Source organism: Astatotilapia calliptera, chromosome 13 (genome assembly GCF_964374335.1).
Source record: "Astatotilapia calliptera chromosome 13, fAstCal68.1, whole genome shotgun sequence".
In the NCBI taxonomy this organism is placed as follows: Eukaryota; Metazoa; Chordata; class Actinopteri; order Cichliformes; family Cichlidae; genus Astatotilapia; species Astatotilapia calliptera.
The window spans coordinates 28,807,792-28,821,732 of record NC_137434.1 but is presented as its reverse complement, the minus strand read 5'-3'; the positions used below and the strand labels follow the sequence as shown (position 1 = coordinate 28,821,732).

Below are 13,941 nucleotides of genomic sequence, written 5' to 3'. Positions count from 1 at the left end.
TGTGTGTGAGACAGAGTTCAGTAGGACCGTGGAGGAGAGAGGGGAGAGGGGGCAGAATCGGGAGGGAGTTAAGCTTCCTGACAGCCTGATGGATGAAGCTGTCCTTCAGCCTGCTGGTCCTGGCCTGGAGACTCCACAGTCTCCTCCCCGACGGCAGCAGCTTGAAGAAGCTTTGCATTGGGTGCGTGGGATCAGCCGCTATGCAAAGGGCTTTTTTAGTGAGACGGGTGCTGTAAATGTCCTGGAGGGAGGGGAGAGAGACACCAATGATCCTCTCTGCAGCTCTCACTATGCGTTGGAGGGTTCTATGGCAGGACGCATTGCAGGTTCCAAACCACACAGTGATGCAGCTCGACAGGATGCTCTCGATGGTGCCTCTGTAGAAAGTGTACATGATGGGGGCTGGTACTCCTGCTCTTCTTAGTTTGCGGAGAAAGAAGAGACGCTGCTGTGATTTCTTGGCCAGTGCTGTGGTGTTGTACGTCCAGGAGAGATCCTCTGTGATGTGCACACCCAAGAACTTGGTGCTGCTCACTCTCTCCACAGACGCTCCGTCAATGGTCAGAGGAGCATGTTGGGTGTGCATTCTCCTGAAGTCCACAACAATCTCCTTCGTCTTCTCCACATTCAGAGAGAGATTGTTGTCAGCACACCACGTGGCCAGGCGTCTCACCTCACTTCTGTAGTCGGTCTCATCCCTGTTGCTAATGAGACCCACCACCGTTGTGTTGTCCGCAAACTTGGTGAAGAGGTTGGAGCTGTATGATGGAGTGCAGTCATGGGTCAGCAGAGTGAAGAGGAGGGGAGAGTTAAAGTCCAGGAATCAAGTCGCTGGTTTAGGCTAGAGTTATTTATATGAGCCCGACCACCCACGCCCACCCAGATATGTGTCAACAGCAGAGTCAACAGCAGCCATCAATCAAAATGCTTTGTGTGGCGGAGAGATTTTTAGGATGGCAGCAGAGACAAAGAAACCACAAAAAAAAAAAAAAAAAAAAAAAAGGAGGAGAGGGAAGCAGAGGGAGGGAGTTATATTATTACAGACGGCTGGCCTGAGGCACTTTCCAGTAAAAATCTTAAACGGAACAGGCAGACAAACACAACCGTATAAAACCATCTCCACCACCATATGGCTCCGGGGAGATGTCCTTGTTGTGTCCCTCAAAACACTCCACTCTCTCTCTTCACCCCTTTCCTCCCCCCCCTCCCCCATCGTCTCTCACGTTTCGGTGCTTTTGAAGTTTGCTGGTGGCTGTGAGGTGCTGCTAAACCACTCTCTGAACACCAACACCTTCAAGCTAATCGGGGTCTCTGACAGTGACAGTGGTCACCTGGCCTGCACTGATAGCAGCATCATTAACATTTATCATATTGCCTGTTTTTACTTTTTTTTGTATCAGCGACAAGTGAGTAAACATAACATGAGCACTAGCTGAGAAATAGTTGAACAGTTTTTAAGACTGTTAGTACCAAAAATATCCATTTAAGAATAATATTAGCTCATTTTAGATATGGTGGCATCACATGGGGTAACAAGTGGTACTATAAAGAAACATCTGCAGGAAAATTTTGCAACTAATTGGGTCAATAGCAACAGAGCATGGTAAAATATAAATAGAATAGAATAGAATAGAATAGAATAGCCTTTATTGTCATTGTACGGAGTACAACGAAATTGGAGTGCCACTCCCTTGGTGCAAGTTTCAATAATAAATATAAATGTAAAATATAAAAAGTACAAAAAAACAATCGTAAGTACTCAAACAATAGTATGTACAATATATACAGGATAGCAGCATTAATATAATGACAGTATCTTAAATATATGGTTGAATACAAAAGCCCATCTGACAGCAGTCTAACATTACAGTGGAACCCCGACTTACGAATACCCCATTTAACGAAAAATTCAAGTTACAAAGGCACTTAACGGCAATATTTCTGCTCGTGTTACGGCAAAATGCCAGCGTAACGAAATCCGCTGGCTCTGATTGGCTGAGCCCAGAATGGCTACAATGCCCACAATGCCTTCCGAATCATGTGACAACCCCCTTGGCTTGTGTACTTGCACTTTGCTGTTCCACTTGAACGACGTATTGTTGTTGCAGTTAGCAGTTAGCCTATAGCCCTATCTTTCACTCAAAAGGCGCGATGGGTGCTTCGATTTACGAAAGACCCTCGGGAACAAATTAATTTCGTAAGTCGGGGTTCCACTGTGCTTCTGAAATTGCAAAACAATTTCGCAAGAATGCTTTTCAGAATAATCTTCATACTGGGAGAGAAATGGGGTTGAGAGGCAGGGTACACCCTTGATGCTGTCGCATTCACCGTCTTTTTGTGTATTTTATACTGTGTGGTGCCAAAAGGTTTGAAAGGTCTGGACTGCAGGCAAGTCAGTTCATGACCTGGTCTTCTCTCTATGAAGCCATGCTGTTGTAATATCTGCAATACGCAGTTAGCATTGTCTTGCTGAAAATATGCAAGGCCTTCCCTGAAAAAGACTTTCGTTGGATAGAAGTTGTTGCACCTGGTGGTGCTTTTCCAGAGCACCGTCTTTTTCAACCCAGAGACGCGTTTATGAATCCTGTTCACATACGGCTCAATGTGCGTTCACAAACAAAGAAGCACCATATTTAAAAGAAGGAGCAAAGGATGACTCTGCAATCCTTTAGGCAAACAGGAATATATGACATAATTGCCACATTGTTTGCAAAATTCAGCCCTAATATATATCAAAGGTGGTAGACAACAGACTCCGTACTATCAACAGCAAGAATGTTCCCTATGTGAAAGAAATCATCAGCAACATATGAACACTTGACACACAAGTCTATCTATACAGTAATGTGCATCAGGCTTTGCAGTTTTAAATGAATACAAACAGACTTTTATTTTAGGACTCAAAAAGCCACATATCACACAAAGTACATGTTTTTCTTTTTTAAATGCAACACGTCATGGGTAGGAAAATATTTAAATGAATACATTTAAAGGTCGAATGCTTTTCCAGCATTGCAATAGTGAAAATGTCAGGATGTCATTCTGCTTTCTGTTGATTGAGTGGCTTCAAAAAGTATAGAGACCTGAAAATGCCAGAATCAGTAGCACACAAATACACGGCTCAATTTAAAGACTAACCAAATAAATAAAAAAGGCTTTCCACTGAATACACCTCAATCCTCCATCGGGTCCGAGAGGTGGGGGCAGCAGAACAAGGAGAGATGCCCAGACCTCCCTCTCCTTTCTTTTTTTGATTCATTCATCTTTTTAAAAAAATATATTTTTAATGTTTGCCTAATTTATAAATAACTATCCATAAATAGATGAACAGAGTGTAAACTAACTCCCATTACTTTCTCTGTATGCTGTGTTTGTACACTTGCAAGTTGGCCAGCTCGTAAATGCAACAGTAGGGACGACTACGTTTGGAGGTTAAGCACAGGCTGCATGGTGGCTGGTCATGGTGTGTGCATGTGTTTGTCTACGTTCTCCTCTCGTCCCTTTGATTTGTTTAAACAGCGGTCATCCGCAGACATCCAGCCATGCTTGGCCACATTAAACCTCTTCTACTAATCTGCCACCTCGATTAATGCCAACTAAATAATAGGACACACAAACATATGCACATGCTGTGTAGCACCAACACACATAGGGGAACCCCCCCCCCCAAAAAAAAAAAACAGCACCCGTACACAAGTGATTTGGCATTCAGTGGTCCAGACAGGCTAATCTCTCCAACTGCAGATTGGAGTGTGCTGCAGCCAAGGACTGAGCAATCAGAGCATAACATCACCTCTGCAGAATCGTGGAAATCCAACAGTTTTAATAAAAAGGAGAAGAGGGGAAAAAAAGAAGAGCCTTTATTTTGAAATTAAAAAAGTCTCCGAGCAATATAATCTAATTCTAAGCTTTATTAAAAAATTAAGGTTGCTTATTATATTTTAAACTTGACTTACTTACTTTGGTAATAAATGGCTTCTGGCTCACAGCGCCATAATATTGACACAATCTTGTCATTAAAATTAGCTTAAGCACCTTTGACTCATCATCTTGCCATTGAAATTAGACAGTAAGAGACCTCAGGAAAGCATTTACAGCAGCATAATTAGCTCCATAAGCCAGCTTGCTGGTTGCAGTGCAGCACTGACAAGTTCTAAACAAACAAAACAGCCTCAAAACTTAAATTTAATCAAGCTTGCTTCTTCTTCATTATGCACAGAATTTTAACCCTCCTGTAATTTGGAGTGGAGCATCTCTGAGTATAATTCCTTAATGAGTGTAGAGGAAAAATGACACAATATGTTAATTGCCTCATGCAAGGGGAGTGCAAACATCTAATTTAAGAAAATTAATGTGAGAGGTGGAGCCGCTGTAGTGAAGACTGCAGAGGTCAGGGGGCACCGTCAGCTAAAGGGAGAGCGATGCTCAGATTCAGAAGCAGAAACCGGCTGTGCTGCAAAGTAATAAAGTCTTCAGGATAACTTATCAGCAAAGAAGAGTGACAACATCTGTCTGGGATGTGAATTTAAAAAAATACTCTACCAAGTAAACCAATAAACTAAATGAGAATCAGTTTTTTATAGAGTAGAGAGACAGATGCACAGAATGTGAAGGCAGACTTTTAACATCATCATAAAAACAACATGGGAGACAGACTTGTTCAAAAAGGTTTCCTATTAATTAAAAATGGTTATTTTGTAATATTCTATTGATTTCCAGCTTAAACAGTCGGTAAAAATTTACTTTTAATTGAATCAGATATTAAAGTTTGTTTTAATCTGTATTAGAAGTATAAAGCCAGCAACTAAATCATCATAGCATCAGATAATTATGTGAATCAGCAGCTGAAAATCTGGTTTTTGACAGTTTGTTTGTTTTGATGATGGTTTAAATGCTGCTAAGAAGACAGCTAAAATTTACAATTTAATATTTGAGTAAATGTGTCTTGTTTATCAACTTAGGGTGTGGCTTCGCAGTATTAAAACACAACTTCATTAGAAGAGAGCCACAGGTGTTACATCAGAACATTCATAAGATAACCGAGGGTTAAACTGGTGTTTGACGACTTGGAGTAAAGACCGTAGGGCATTTTATGACTTGCTTTTAGCAAATGTTCAAATATGGGCTGAAATATGAAGCCAAGGTAAGAATGTAGTAAATTGCAGTTCTTCTATAGCCACTTGAGACATACTCCAATTTTATAATCTTCAGCACAAGCCCAACAGTAGTAAAACAGAACTCCTGGTTGTGGCCCCCCAGGCCCTACTCGAAGGCTGGAATTCTACTCCTCGACACTGACGGTTGCACCACATCAGCATCCATTGCATTCCAGGCTTATATTAAATCTGTCAATAAAGCAGTTTTTTTCCAATAAATGAGCATCGCTGACTTCGTCCATCACTTATTGACTCTGTAGCAGAGACACCCGTCGATGCCTTTGTTACCACCCCACTGGACAACTGCAATGGGGTCTTGTTCGGGATCAACAGCAAAGCCCTGGACAGACCTCAATATCCCAAAACTGCCAGACATCTAACATGCACTCTGGTGACATATCTATTAACATGACATATTTGTGAGGATAGGTTAATTGATTAATCTAAATTGCCCATAGGTGTGAATGTGGGAGTGAATATGAGAGCGAGTGGCTGTCTGTGTCTCTGTGTGTTGACCCTGCAACAGACTGGTGACCTGTCCAGGGTGTACCCCACCTCTCACCCTATGACAGCTGGGAAAGGCTCCAGCGCCCCCCGCGACGCTGAAAAAAAGGATAAGCAGAAGCGAATGGATGGATGGGTAACAGAAGGCATGTAACATTAATCAGATACCATTCCAAGCTTTAAGCGAGTGGAAGGAGGGTTTGCCATGTAACTTTCTTGCCCAAATATGTTAAAATGTGAGCCTATCAGGTATCATAGGGCAAGACACAGGGTAAACCCCAGACAGGTTGTCAGTCTGTTGCAGGGTAACACATGGAGGCACATAACCATGAGCCATGGTCAATTTAGAATCACCAAATCCAAGACCTTTTCAAGGTATTGTCCCATAAATATCGTGTTTCCTCTATAAGAGTGTTCATACAGATTCATATAACAAAATTCTGCTTTTCTGATGAGGCCAAATAAGAGTTTAAAAAATGACTTCGCTACTTGAGGAAAGAATGATTAAAAAAAGGCATCTGAAAGGGTGTCAGCGGTGCAGAGAAGACCTTAATCTTGTCCTTCTGGCTGGCCATCTTTCTAGCTTTTCATTTTTATTTGACTAATTTATCTAGCCGCGAGGCAGCATCAGCTGTGGTGGATTTCAAAAAATCCACACACTACAGACACACACACTCACACAGTCTTCAGAGGAGCAACCCTATTAGGGAAAACCAGAGACATGGTGCGCAGCTTGTCTCTGCGCATCAGCATTAGAATTTCAAAGTAGCTTTTGATTGTTTGATCTCATATCCAAAAATGATTGTTGGTAATAAAAAACAAGTATGAGAAAAAGCAATTAACATAAAGCTGCAGCTCTATTAATATCCAGTTTTCTCTGTAGTCTCGTGGCTGGTTGTGATCCATAATTAACGGTGAAGAGATCCCATTTTCACCTTCTGCTGTGGTTCCCCACTAGACCAGCTCTCTGGAGAGCGCAGCAGAGAGAGGGAGATAGCAATGAACAGATGATACTTCACACAGAAAAGCTAGAAAGAGACTTTTTTTTTCTAGTATTACAACCTGACAGACTTGACACTTTTAATATCTTTATATTATGGCTCAGTTCATAAATTCGTTTTATGTTAAGTCACAGTAAATCCTGATCATTTAAAAAGGTGGTTATAAACAAAGATGTGTTGAAAGATGTCAGAAAATTCTCTTTGAAATATGCATATTCACATCTATGTCACACCCATATCATATGGAAGTCCTGAGTAGGGCTGTGCGATATGACCAAAATCTCATATCGCGATATAAGACATATATCGTCCCGATAATGATATAAATCACAAAAATTTAACATTTCCTGTAAATTCTGTGAATCTCGGGCAGCTCGTCTTGCGGGAAGTGTTTCCAGCTGCGCGTCATGTAGCTGGAGTCGAGTGTTTTAACCGATGCATGAAACGATACATTTTTAGACATAAGTTGTAACGGCCGCCGTTTTCTTTGTGAGTATTTATTACACGGCGTGCTGCGGGGAAAAGCCTGTTCTAACGTTTGAGTCTAAGGTTTATTTTTTAGCACCTGGCGGCTCTTTTTTAATTCTCATCCGTAAATAATCTGCTCTTTTACGTAATTCAGTTTATTTTGAAAAGTCTCAAAAGGATCTTGAGCTTTATTGTGAAAGGTTTATGTGGAACATAAACAAGAGGACTCGCGATGCTGTTGTCGTTGTTGCTAACCACAACGCATAAAAACAGGCGCTTGTCCGTCAGTAGTGTGGTTATATTACATATAAGAGAAAGAGAGAACTTTAAGAAATTAATATAGACAGTACAGTGACCATCAGAACGATGAAAAATATTGCCGTAAACAGTTTATTTTGCGACACCACGAAACAAACAATAGTGTAAAATGAAACGATAGATGTTTTTATATCGTCATCCGATATGTAAATGGCCTGCATTTGTATAGCGCTTTTCTAGTCCATAGGACCCCAAAGTGCTTTACACTACATTCACACACACATTCACACACTGGCGATAGCAAGCTACATTGTAGCCACAGCTGCCCTGGGGCGCACTGACAGAGGCGAGGCTGCCGGACACAGGCGCCACCGGGCCCTCTGACCACCACCAGTAGGCAAACATGGGGTTAGTATCTTGCCCAAGAATATTTGGCATGCAGCCTGGGATCGAACCACTGACCTTCTGATTAGTGGCTGACCTGCTCTGCCACCTGAGCTACAGCCACCCCATAATCGTTATCGTTATATCAAAAAGCCCTAGTCCTGAGTGACGTCAGCAGACCGGTAGCATAATGTGAGCCGGGCACACTGTCACGAGCACTCACACTAACACGGTCTATATTGACCTGGTAGCATCACACAGTTGCCAGATTTGACTCTGGAGACCATTTAAATACAGTGAACTCATTGCCATGTTCAACAACGTAGTTTGAGTTGATTTGACCTTTGTGACACTGCGTGTTAGCCATCAAAGGAGGATACACAGTGGTCATAAGGACATGGATATGGTCAGTAGCAACACTCAGGCAGCAGTTGTGTTTAAAACCTCCCACCAAAACTAGAACCCTGAATCACTGACACAAGGCAGGATGTTGTTTATGAGCCCATTACCCAAATGTCACAGCAGAAGTCAAGACTCATCAGACCAGGCAATGTTTATCCAGTCTTCTATTGTCCAGTTTCCTGTTCTTAGCTGATACTAACAGTCCCAATGTGGTCATCTGCTGCTGTAGCACATCTCTTTCAAGAGATGCTCTTCTGCATACTTTGGATGTAAGACGTGTTTTTCGAGTTCATGTCCCTTCCTTTCAGCTCAAAGCAGTTGGGGCATTCTTTTCTAAACTCTGGCATCAAGAAGGAGAACTGGATTGTTTTCTCTTTTTCAAACTATTAAACCCTAGAGGTGGTTGTGTGTTTCTAAAATAATTAGACCAGCCTGTCTGGAAACAACGATGCCATGTTCAAAGTCACTTAAATAACAAATCACCTTCCCACTTTCATGCTTAGTTTGAAGTTCAGAAGTTCACCTTGACCGTGTCTACAATGTATTAAGCTGCTACCATGTGATTAGCTGATGAGATATTTGCGTTAATTGGTAGATTAAAAAGTGTATCTAATGAATTGACCACTGAGTGGATTCCTGTTACAACAAGGCTCACACAAACAGCTCAGCAATCAGCTTGTAGTTCATATAATGCAAAATTTACATGAGATAAACATGGCTGTACTATCCATCTCTCCCCTTAAGGAGCAGCAGTTTATCTCTCTAATAATCAGGTTGACACTAAACACATCAACACCAAGAAATCATAAAAACAAAGAAATCAGCGCTATTGATTGTCCTGGTTAATTTTCTGCTTGATGGTTTTCTGAAGCCAAACTGAGTTTGCGAAGCTTAGAACTATATCTGTGTGAGTAAGTGTGTCTCAGAGTCACGTATATCATCTGACATAAATGATACAGTGGGAAATTGAGGTTGGAGATTGATCTGTAAGCTTCAGGTATCATCTGAAGGAAAATAGAAAAGACACAATTGGCCCTTAGAGCTAAAGAAGGAAAATGAGATTTTGTCACTGACAGACTAATCTGTTGTTTTTCAGATTAAGGTCAGTATTGAGGTCATGTATTACAGAAAACCCCCAACTTCTTTACCAAAAACAATGAATGCATTGCTTATATACATGTGGTAGACAGTAACTACTTGCACTACTAGCTGTAAAAATGGCTGTTGCCTGATACTTTGAATGCTGCACTTTAATTCTATTAGAATTTTCTGATTTAACCATGTGCTTAAAGAAGTAATTTATTTTATATAACTGCACTGTAAATAATGATGGGAGGAAAACTGAGCCGGATCTTTCAAGTTCCAATAACAATAATTTCTCTCCACTGTGCAACTTTTCACTTATTATATCCTCCATCATCCAGAGGAAAGGACAGTAAAAAGAAAATAGCCCTCAGGAAGAATGAGGGAGACACACAGTTAAAGACAGAGAAATGTGGAAATTAACCAACAGTGCAGTGAGCATTGCGAATGTGCTGTGATATGAGACCAGCTCTCATAAATATTGTAGCAGAGTGTCAAGCAGCCTGCCAGCAACCAACATACTGCTCCTCACACTGATAAAACAGGGCTAAACAATCACTGCGCTGGAAACATACACACCTGTAAGTACACACACACGCACGCACGCACACACGCGCGCACACACACAGGACAAAGCTGTTCAAGAATCCTCAATGTTTATATCAAGCTCTATATTTCACTTGTCATTTCTCAGGAAAGACTCTGCACAACATAAAATATTAAAGACAGATGATAAGGTCAAAAATCTGACTATTTAAATTGACAACAACTGGATTGTCGGTAAGCACCTTTTTTCAGATGTTAAACACATTACTGATTTATCATCAGGCTCATGTGTGAAATGTGTTGGCAGTGATTTGGTCAGAGCAACGTTTGCATTCATTATCTGGACACTCCAATGAGTTGATGATCTATCTATGTATATACATATACATACATATATATACAACAACAAACAAACACAAATGCACACACACGTTTAAAATGAGCTACTCTTGAACATAGCTTGTTCTGCCCCTTGTCACAGCATGGTGGGTTTATTACAGCTTTATAGCTGTAGGATGATCAGACTGTATATGTCCTACCACTGTGATGCCATTTTCTAATAATTTTTTTTAGTTATAATATTTAAATGCCGCTTCAAGTAACTACCTAATGCCAACAACCTTGGTACATAATATAAACACAAAGACGCATATCTATGAAGTAGTGGTGATTAACATGTAAGCAAATTCTACAGTTTCACTCCCAAAATGCTCCAAAAGGCAACAATACCACAAATTAGCTAAGGGTATACCCAGAAAACAGCTAGTGGCCTCAGAGCAGCCATGGCTCCAATCACGCATTACGCTAACCCCTTAATACAGTGATACAGACGGGGTGAGTTATAAAAGATTCACCACACATACTGTTGTTATAAAGCTGTAAAAATAGTTCTTTCATCTTTAAAGTCACTTTAACATTGGACTTTATTGGGATTGACTCTCTTTAGAAGACAGCCTCTGGTGGCTATATTAAGAACTGCGGTTTTCAGTGTTTCGTGTTTGCTTCATTAGCGTTTGCCTGCCAGATGTGTGCTAATGCCAGTTTACTGTCATTGCAACACTGCTGTTTGTTATACTGATTAGCAGCAGGGGAGCTCATTTTGTTTGGACTGTTTAAAAAAAACAGCAAGTCTGTTAAAGTTTTCAGCACACACATCTTTTAGAGTCTCAGGTACATAATTAGCAGCTTATTTTGTGTTTTTATATATATATATATTTTCTGTTTACTTTCTGCAACCAGAAATGTTCTTCAAGCTTTTCTCTTCGGCAGAGACGCTAATGCAAACTCAAAGTCACATACTGGCTCAATCTGCAATCTGGACTCTATTCATTAAAATCTGTAAAAACCAAACAACAATTAGTTTTGCATACACCATGTGAGAAAAACGTCACTAACTGAACATAAAGGTTTACTCCACTTAAGAAGATTACGAATAGTCCTAATTGAAGGCAATTCATTTTTGAAACATCATAAATCTTAAAGACACACGTCGTCATCATTTAAATGGGGAAAGTTAATTTGCAAATGAAAAGATCAGCATTTTCTGCACGATGACAAAACAGCAGTGGAGGAGAAAAGGGGGAAGAGCAAGAACCAACAAGTGTATTTAAACACAATAGCTCCCTGTGGTACATCTATGGATTACACTAGTAACAATAGACTATTATCACAGCTGTCCAAAACCAACAGTGATTCCTCCCTGATGACACAAACATAAAACACAAAGTGTGATAAAGAGAATAAGGGTTACTGCTAAAAAACAAAACAAAAATCCCCCCAAAAAACATGTCAAACAGCGCAGCATGGGATTGATTTGGAGCCTAAATTGTTTTTGCATGTGTCTGCGAGTGTGTTTGGAGGAGGGTCAGAAGTAAATATGAAATGATGTGGCATCTGTTCAGGCTTTAAGTGATATATCACTCTATTCCACTCCGTTTAGCATCACTTCGTCTGAGTTAATTGGCTCATGAGGAGCACTAATTAAGGGGAATGGCCTTGTTTATCGTCATGGCGATGCTCGTTAAGCAGAGAGATTTTTTTTTTCCTTCCAGTACTCATGACATTAACCCACCCTTCACAACTTGTGGGTGGGAAGTAGTATCAGTGTTTACCCTTTGATGTGTCAGCTGCATCTGCGTTTCTGTGCAGCAGAATCAAGTGCACACACAGCTTGACAACGCTCTGCATATGCACACAATGGCACACATAAAAACGCATTACAAACACACAGGCAATACATTATCCAAGATGTGTCCTACCTCTCTACGCCGTGAGGCCCAGCAGGTCTGTTTGATTTTCCAAACTACAGCAGCCACCAGCAACAGCGACAGGAAACAGCTGGACAGAGGAGACAGACAGATGATAAATCAATCCAAAATCAATGATTTCTCAGTAGTGCATGAACAAGAATATGCAAAAAAACAAAACAACAACCCATCAGGCAGCATTAGATGGAAACAATTTAAAGAACCGCTTTACTTCTAGGAATAAAAGGTTATACAAGAAATGTTAGCATTTCAAGTAACCAGCAGTTGATGTGGCACGAATCAGAACAGATGGCTTTCAACCAAGAGACTACATGGGTTGTTTTTTTTTTATTATTATTCTGCTTGTTAGTCAAAATATTACAACTAAGTGCTTGACGTCACTCAAGGTGACAAAATAGTCAGTGAAACAAAAGAAAAATCATTGTGTTCATGCTTATAATTAGCTTTTCAGCTGTTAATGTTTTCTTTTTATTTGTTGGGGTTATCCTGCGTCCAGTATCTGTGGATAACACAATCATTTAAGCTCTCACTATAAAAATACAACCATAAATGGTTGCATTTCCACACTAATTTCCTCCCCTTTACCTCCATTTCTTGCAGACCATAGGCTAAAAAGGAGAGAGGAATTCTTGAGAAATATGTGGCAAGATACAAAACCGCAGCGACCACAGGCAGCTGGGGATTTTAGGACACAAAAGGGGCGGCAAGAGGGCAATGAGCGACATGATGCTCTCTAACAAAGAACAAGGTTTCATTTACACACAGATGCGCACACACATCCACACATTCTGTTACAAAGTTCAATGTCTGGAGGCCAAAGTTATCAGGCCAAACACAAAGCTTCTCTCTCAAGCAGAACTTCTGACAGCAACTCAAAACAAGCACACCCAAAGACTTAACAACAGGAAGTCCCTGAGAAAGTGCTGAGGACAGCAGCTTCGAAACAATCCTGCTCTTCATCTGTTTCTGTGTGTGTCAGTGCGTGTGCATGTGCTCTCCCATCTCTCAGTATGGAGATGACAGCATTGTAAAGGGTATTAGTGTTGTAATGAGCGTGACATTTTCAGACCAATTGTGGCGAGGAGACTGCTGTCATGGCCTCTTCAGTCCACTGACTTTTCAGTTGCATTCAGAGACATCGCAACCAGGAAATCCCCTCCGGTGGTGAGGACAAGATGCTCATTGCTGCTGCTGGATGAAAACCATCCACTTTAAAGATTCTTGCTGCTGACTTTTGCAGATTATGAAAGCTTTCATCTAGCATCACAGTGTCTTTCATGTCTTCGGTTAAAACAAACATGGTGCAAACACCTACAGTACTGACCAAAAGTATTGTGTCACCTTTCATGGCTTTAGATTTAGTTCTCAAGGAGTAAGACTTTTTTTCTGAATGTCTATCAAAGTGAGCTGAGTGTAAATGTGAAGCCTCAATTTACTATTCAATCTACATCCCTACCCCCACCTATGGTCACAAACTGTGGGTGTGACCGAAAGAACAAGATTGCGGATACAAGCGGCAATAATGGGCTTCCTCCGAAGGGTGGCTGGACTCTCGCTTACAGATAGGGTGAGAAGTTCAACTATCCGGGAGGGGCTCAGAGTAGAGCCACTGCTCCTCCACATCGAAAGGAACCAGTTGAGGTGGTTTGGACATCTGACAAGGATGCTTCCTGGGTGAGGTGTTCCAGGCATGTCCCACCTGGAGGAGGCCATGGGACAGACCCAGCTGCTGCCCCCGCGACCCGGCCACGGATACTTGGAAGAAGATTGATAGACCATCCGTCCATCCATCCATCTAAGAGTTTTGTTGGACGTTGGCTGCTTTTTCACTGATTTTCAGTTCAGTCACTGAACTTTTTTTTGTTGAACCAA

The 13,941-nt window shown here is 41.1% G+C and overlaps 1 protein-coding gene across 3 annotated transcripts in view; it reads right to left on the bottom strand.

Moving 5' to 3' along the window:
• The window catches only part of atrnl1a (attractin-like 1a), a 329,340-nt gene that overhangs the window by 113,534 nt on the left and 201,865 nt on the right, over positions 1-13,941 (bottom strand). For all 3 annotated transcript variants that reach the window (XM_026189694.2, XM_026189696.2, XM_026189697.2), the window contains one exon: positions 12,061-12,139. In XM_026189694.2, coding sequence (XP_026045479.2) covers positions 12,061-12,139 — 79 coding nt within the window. The remainder of the gene's footprint in view (positions 1-12,060; positions 12,140-13,941) is intronic.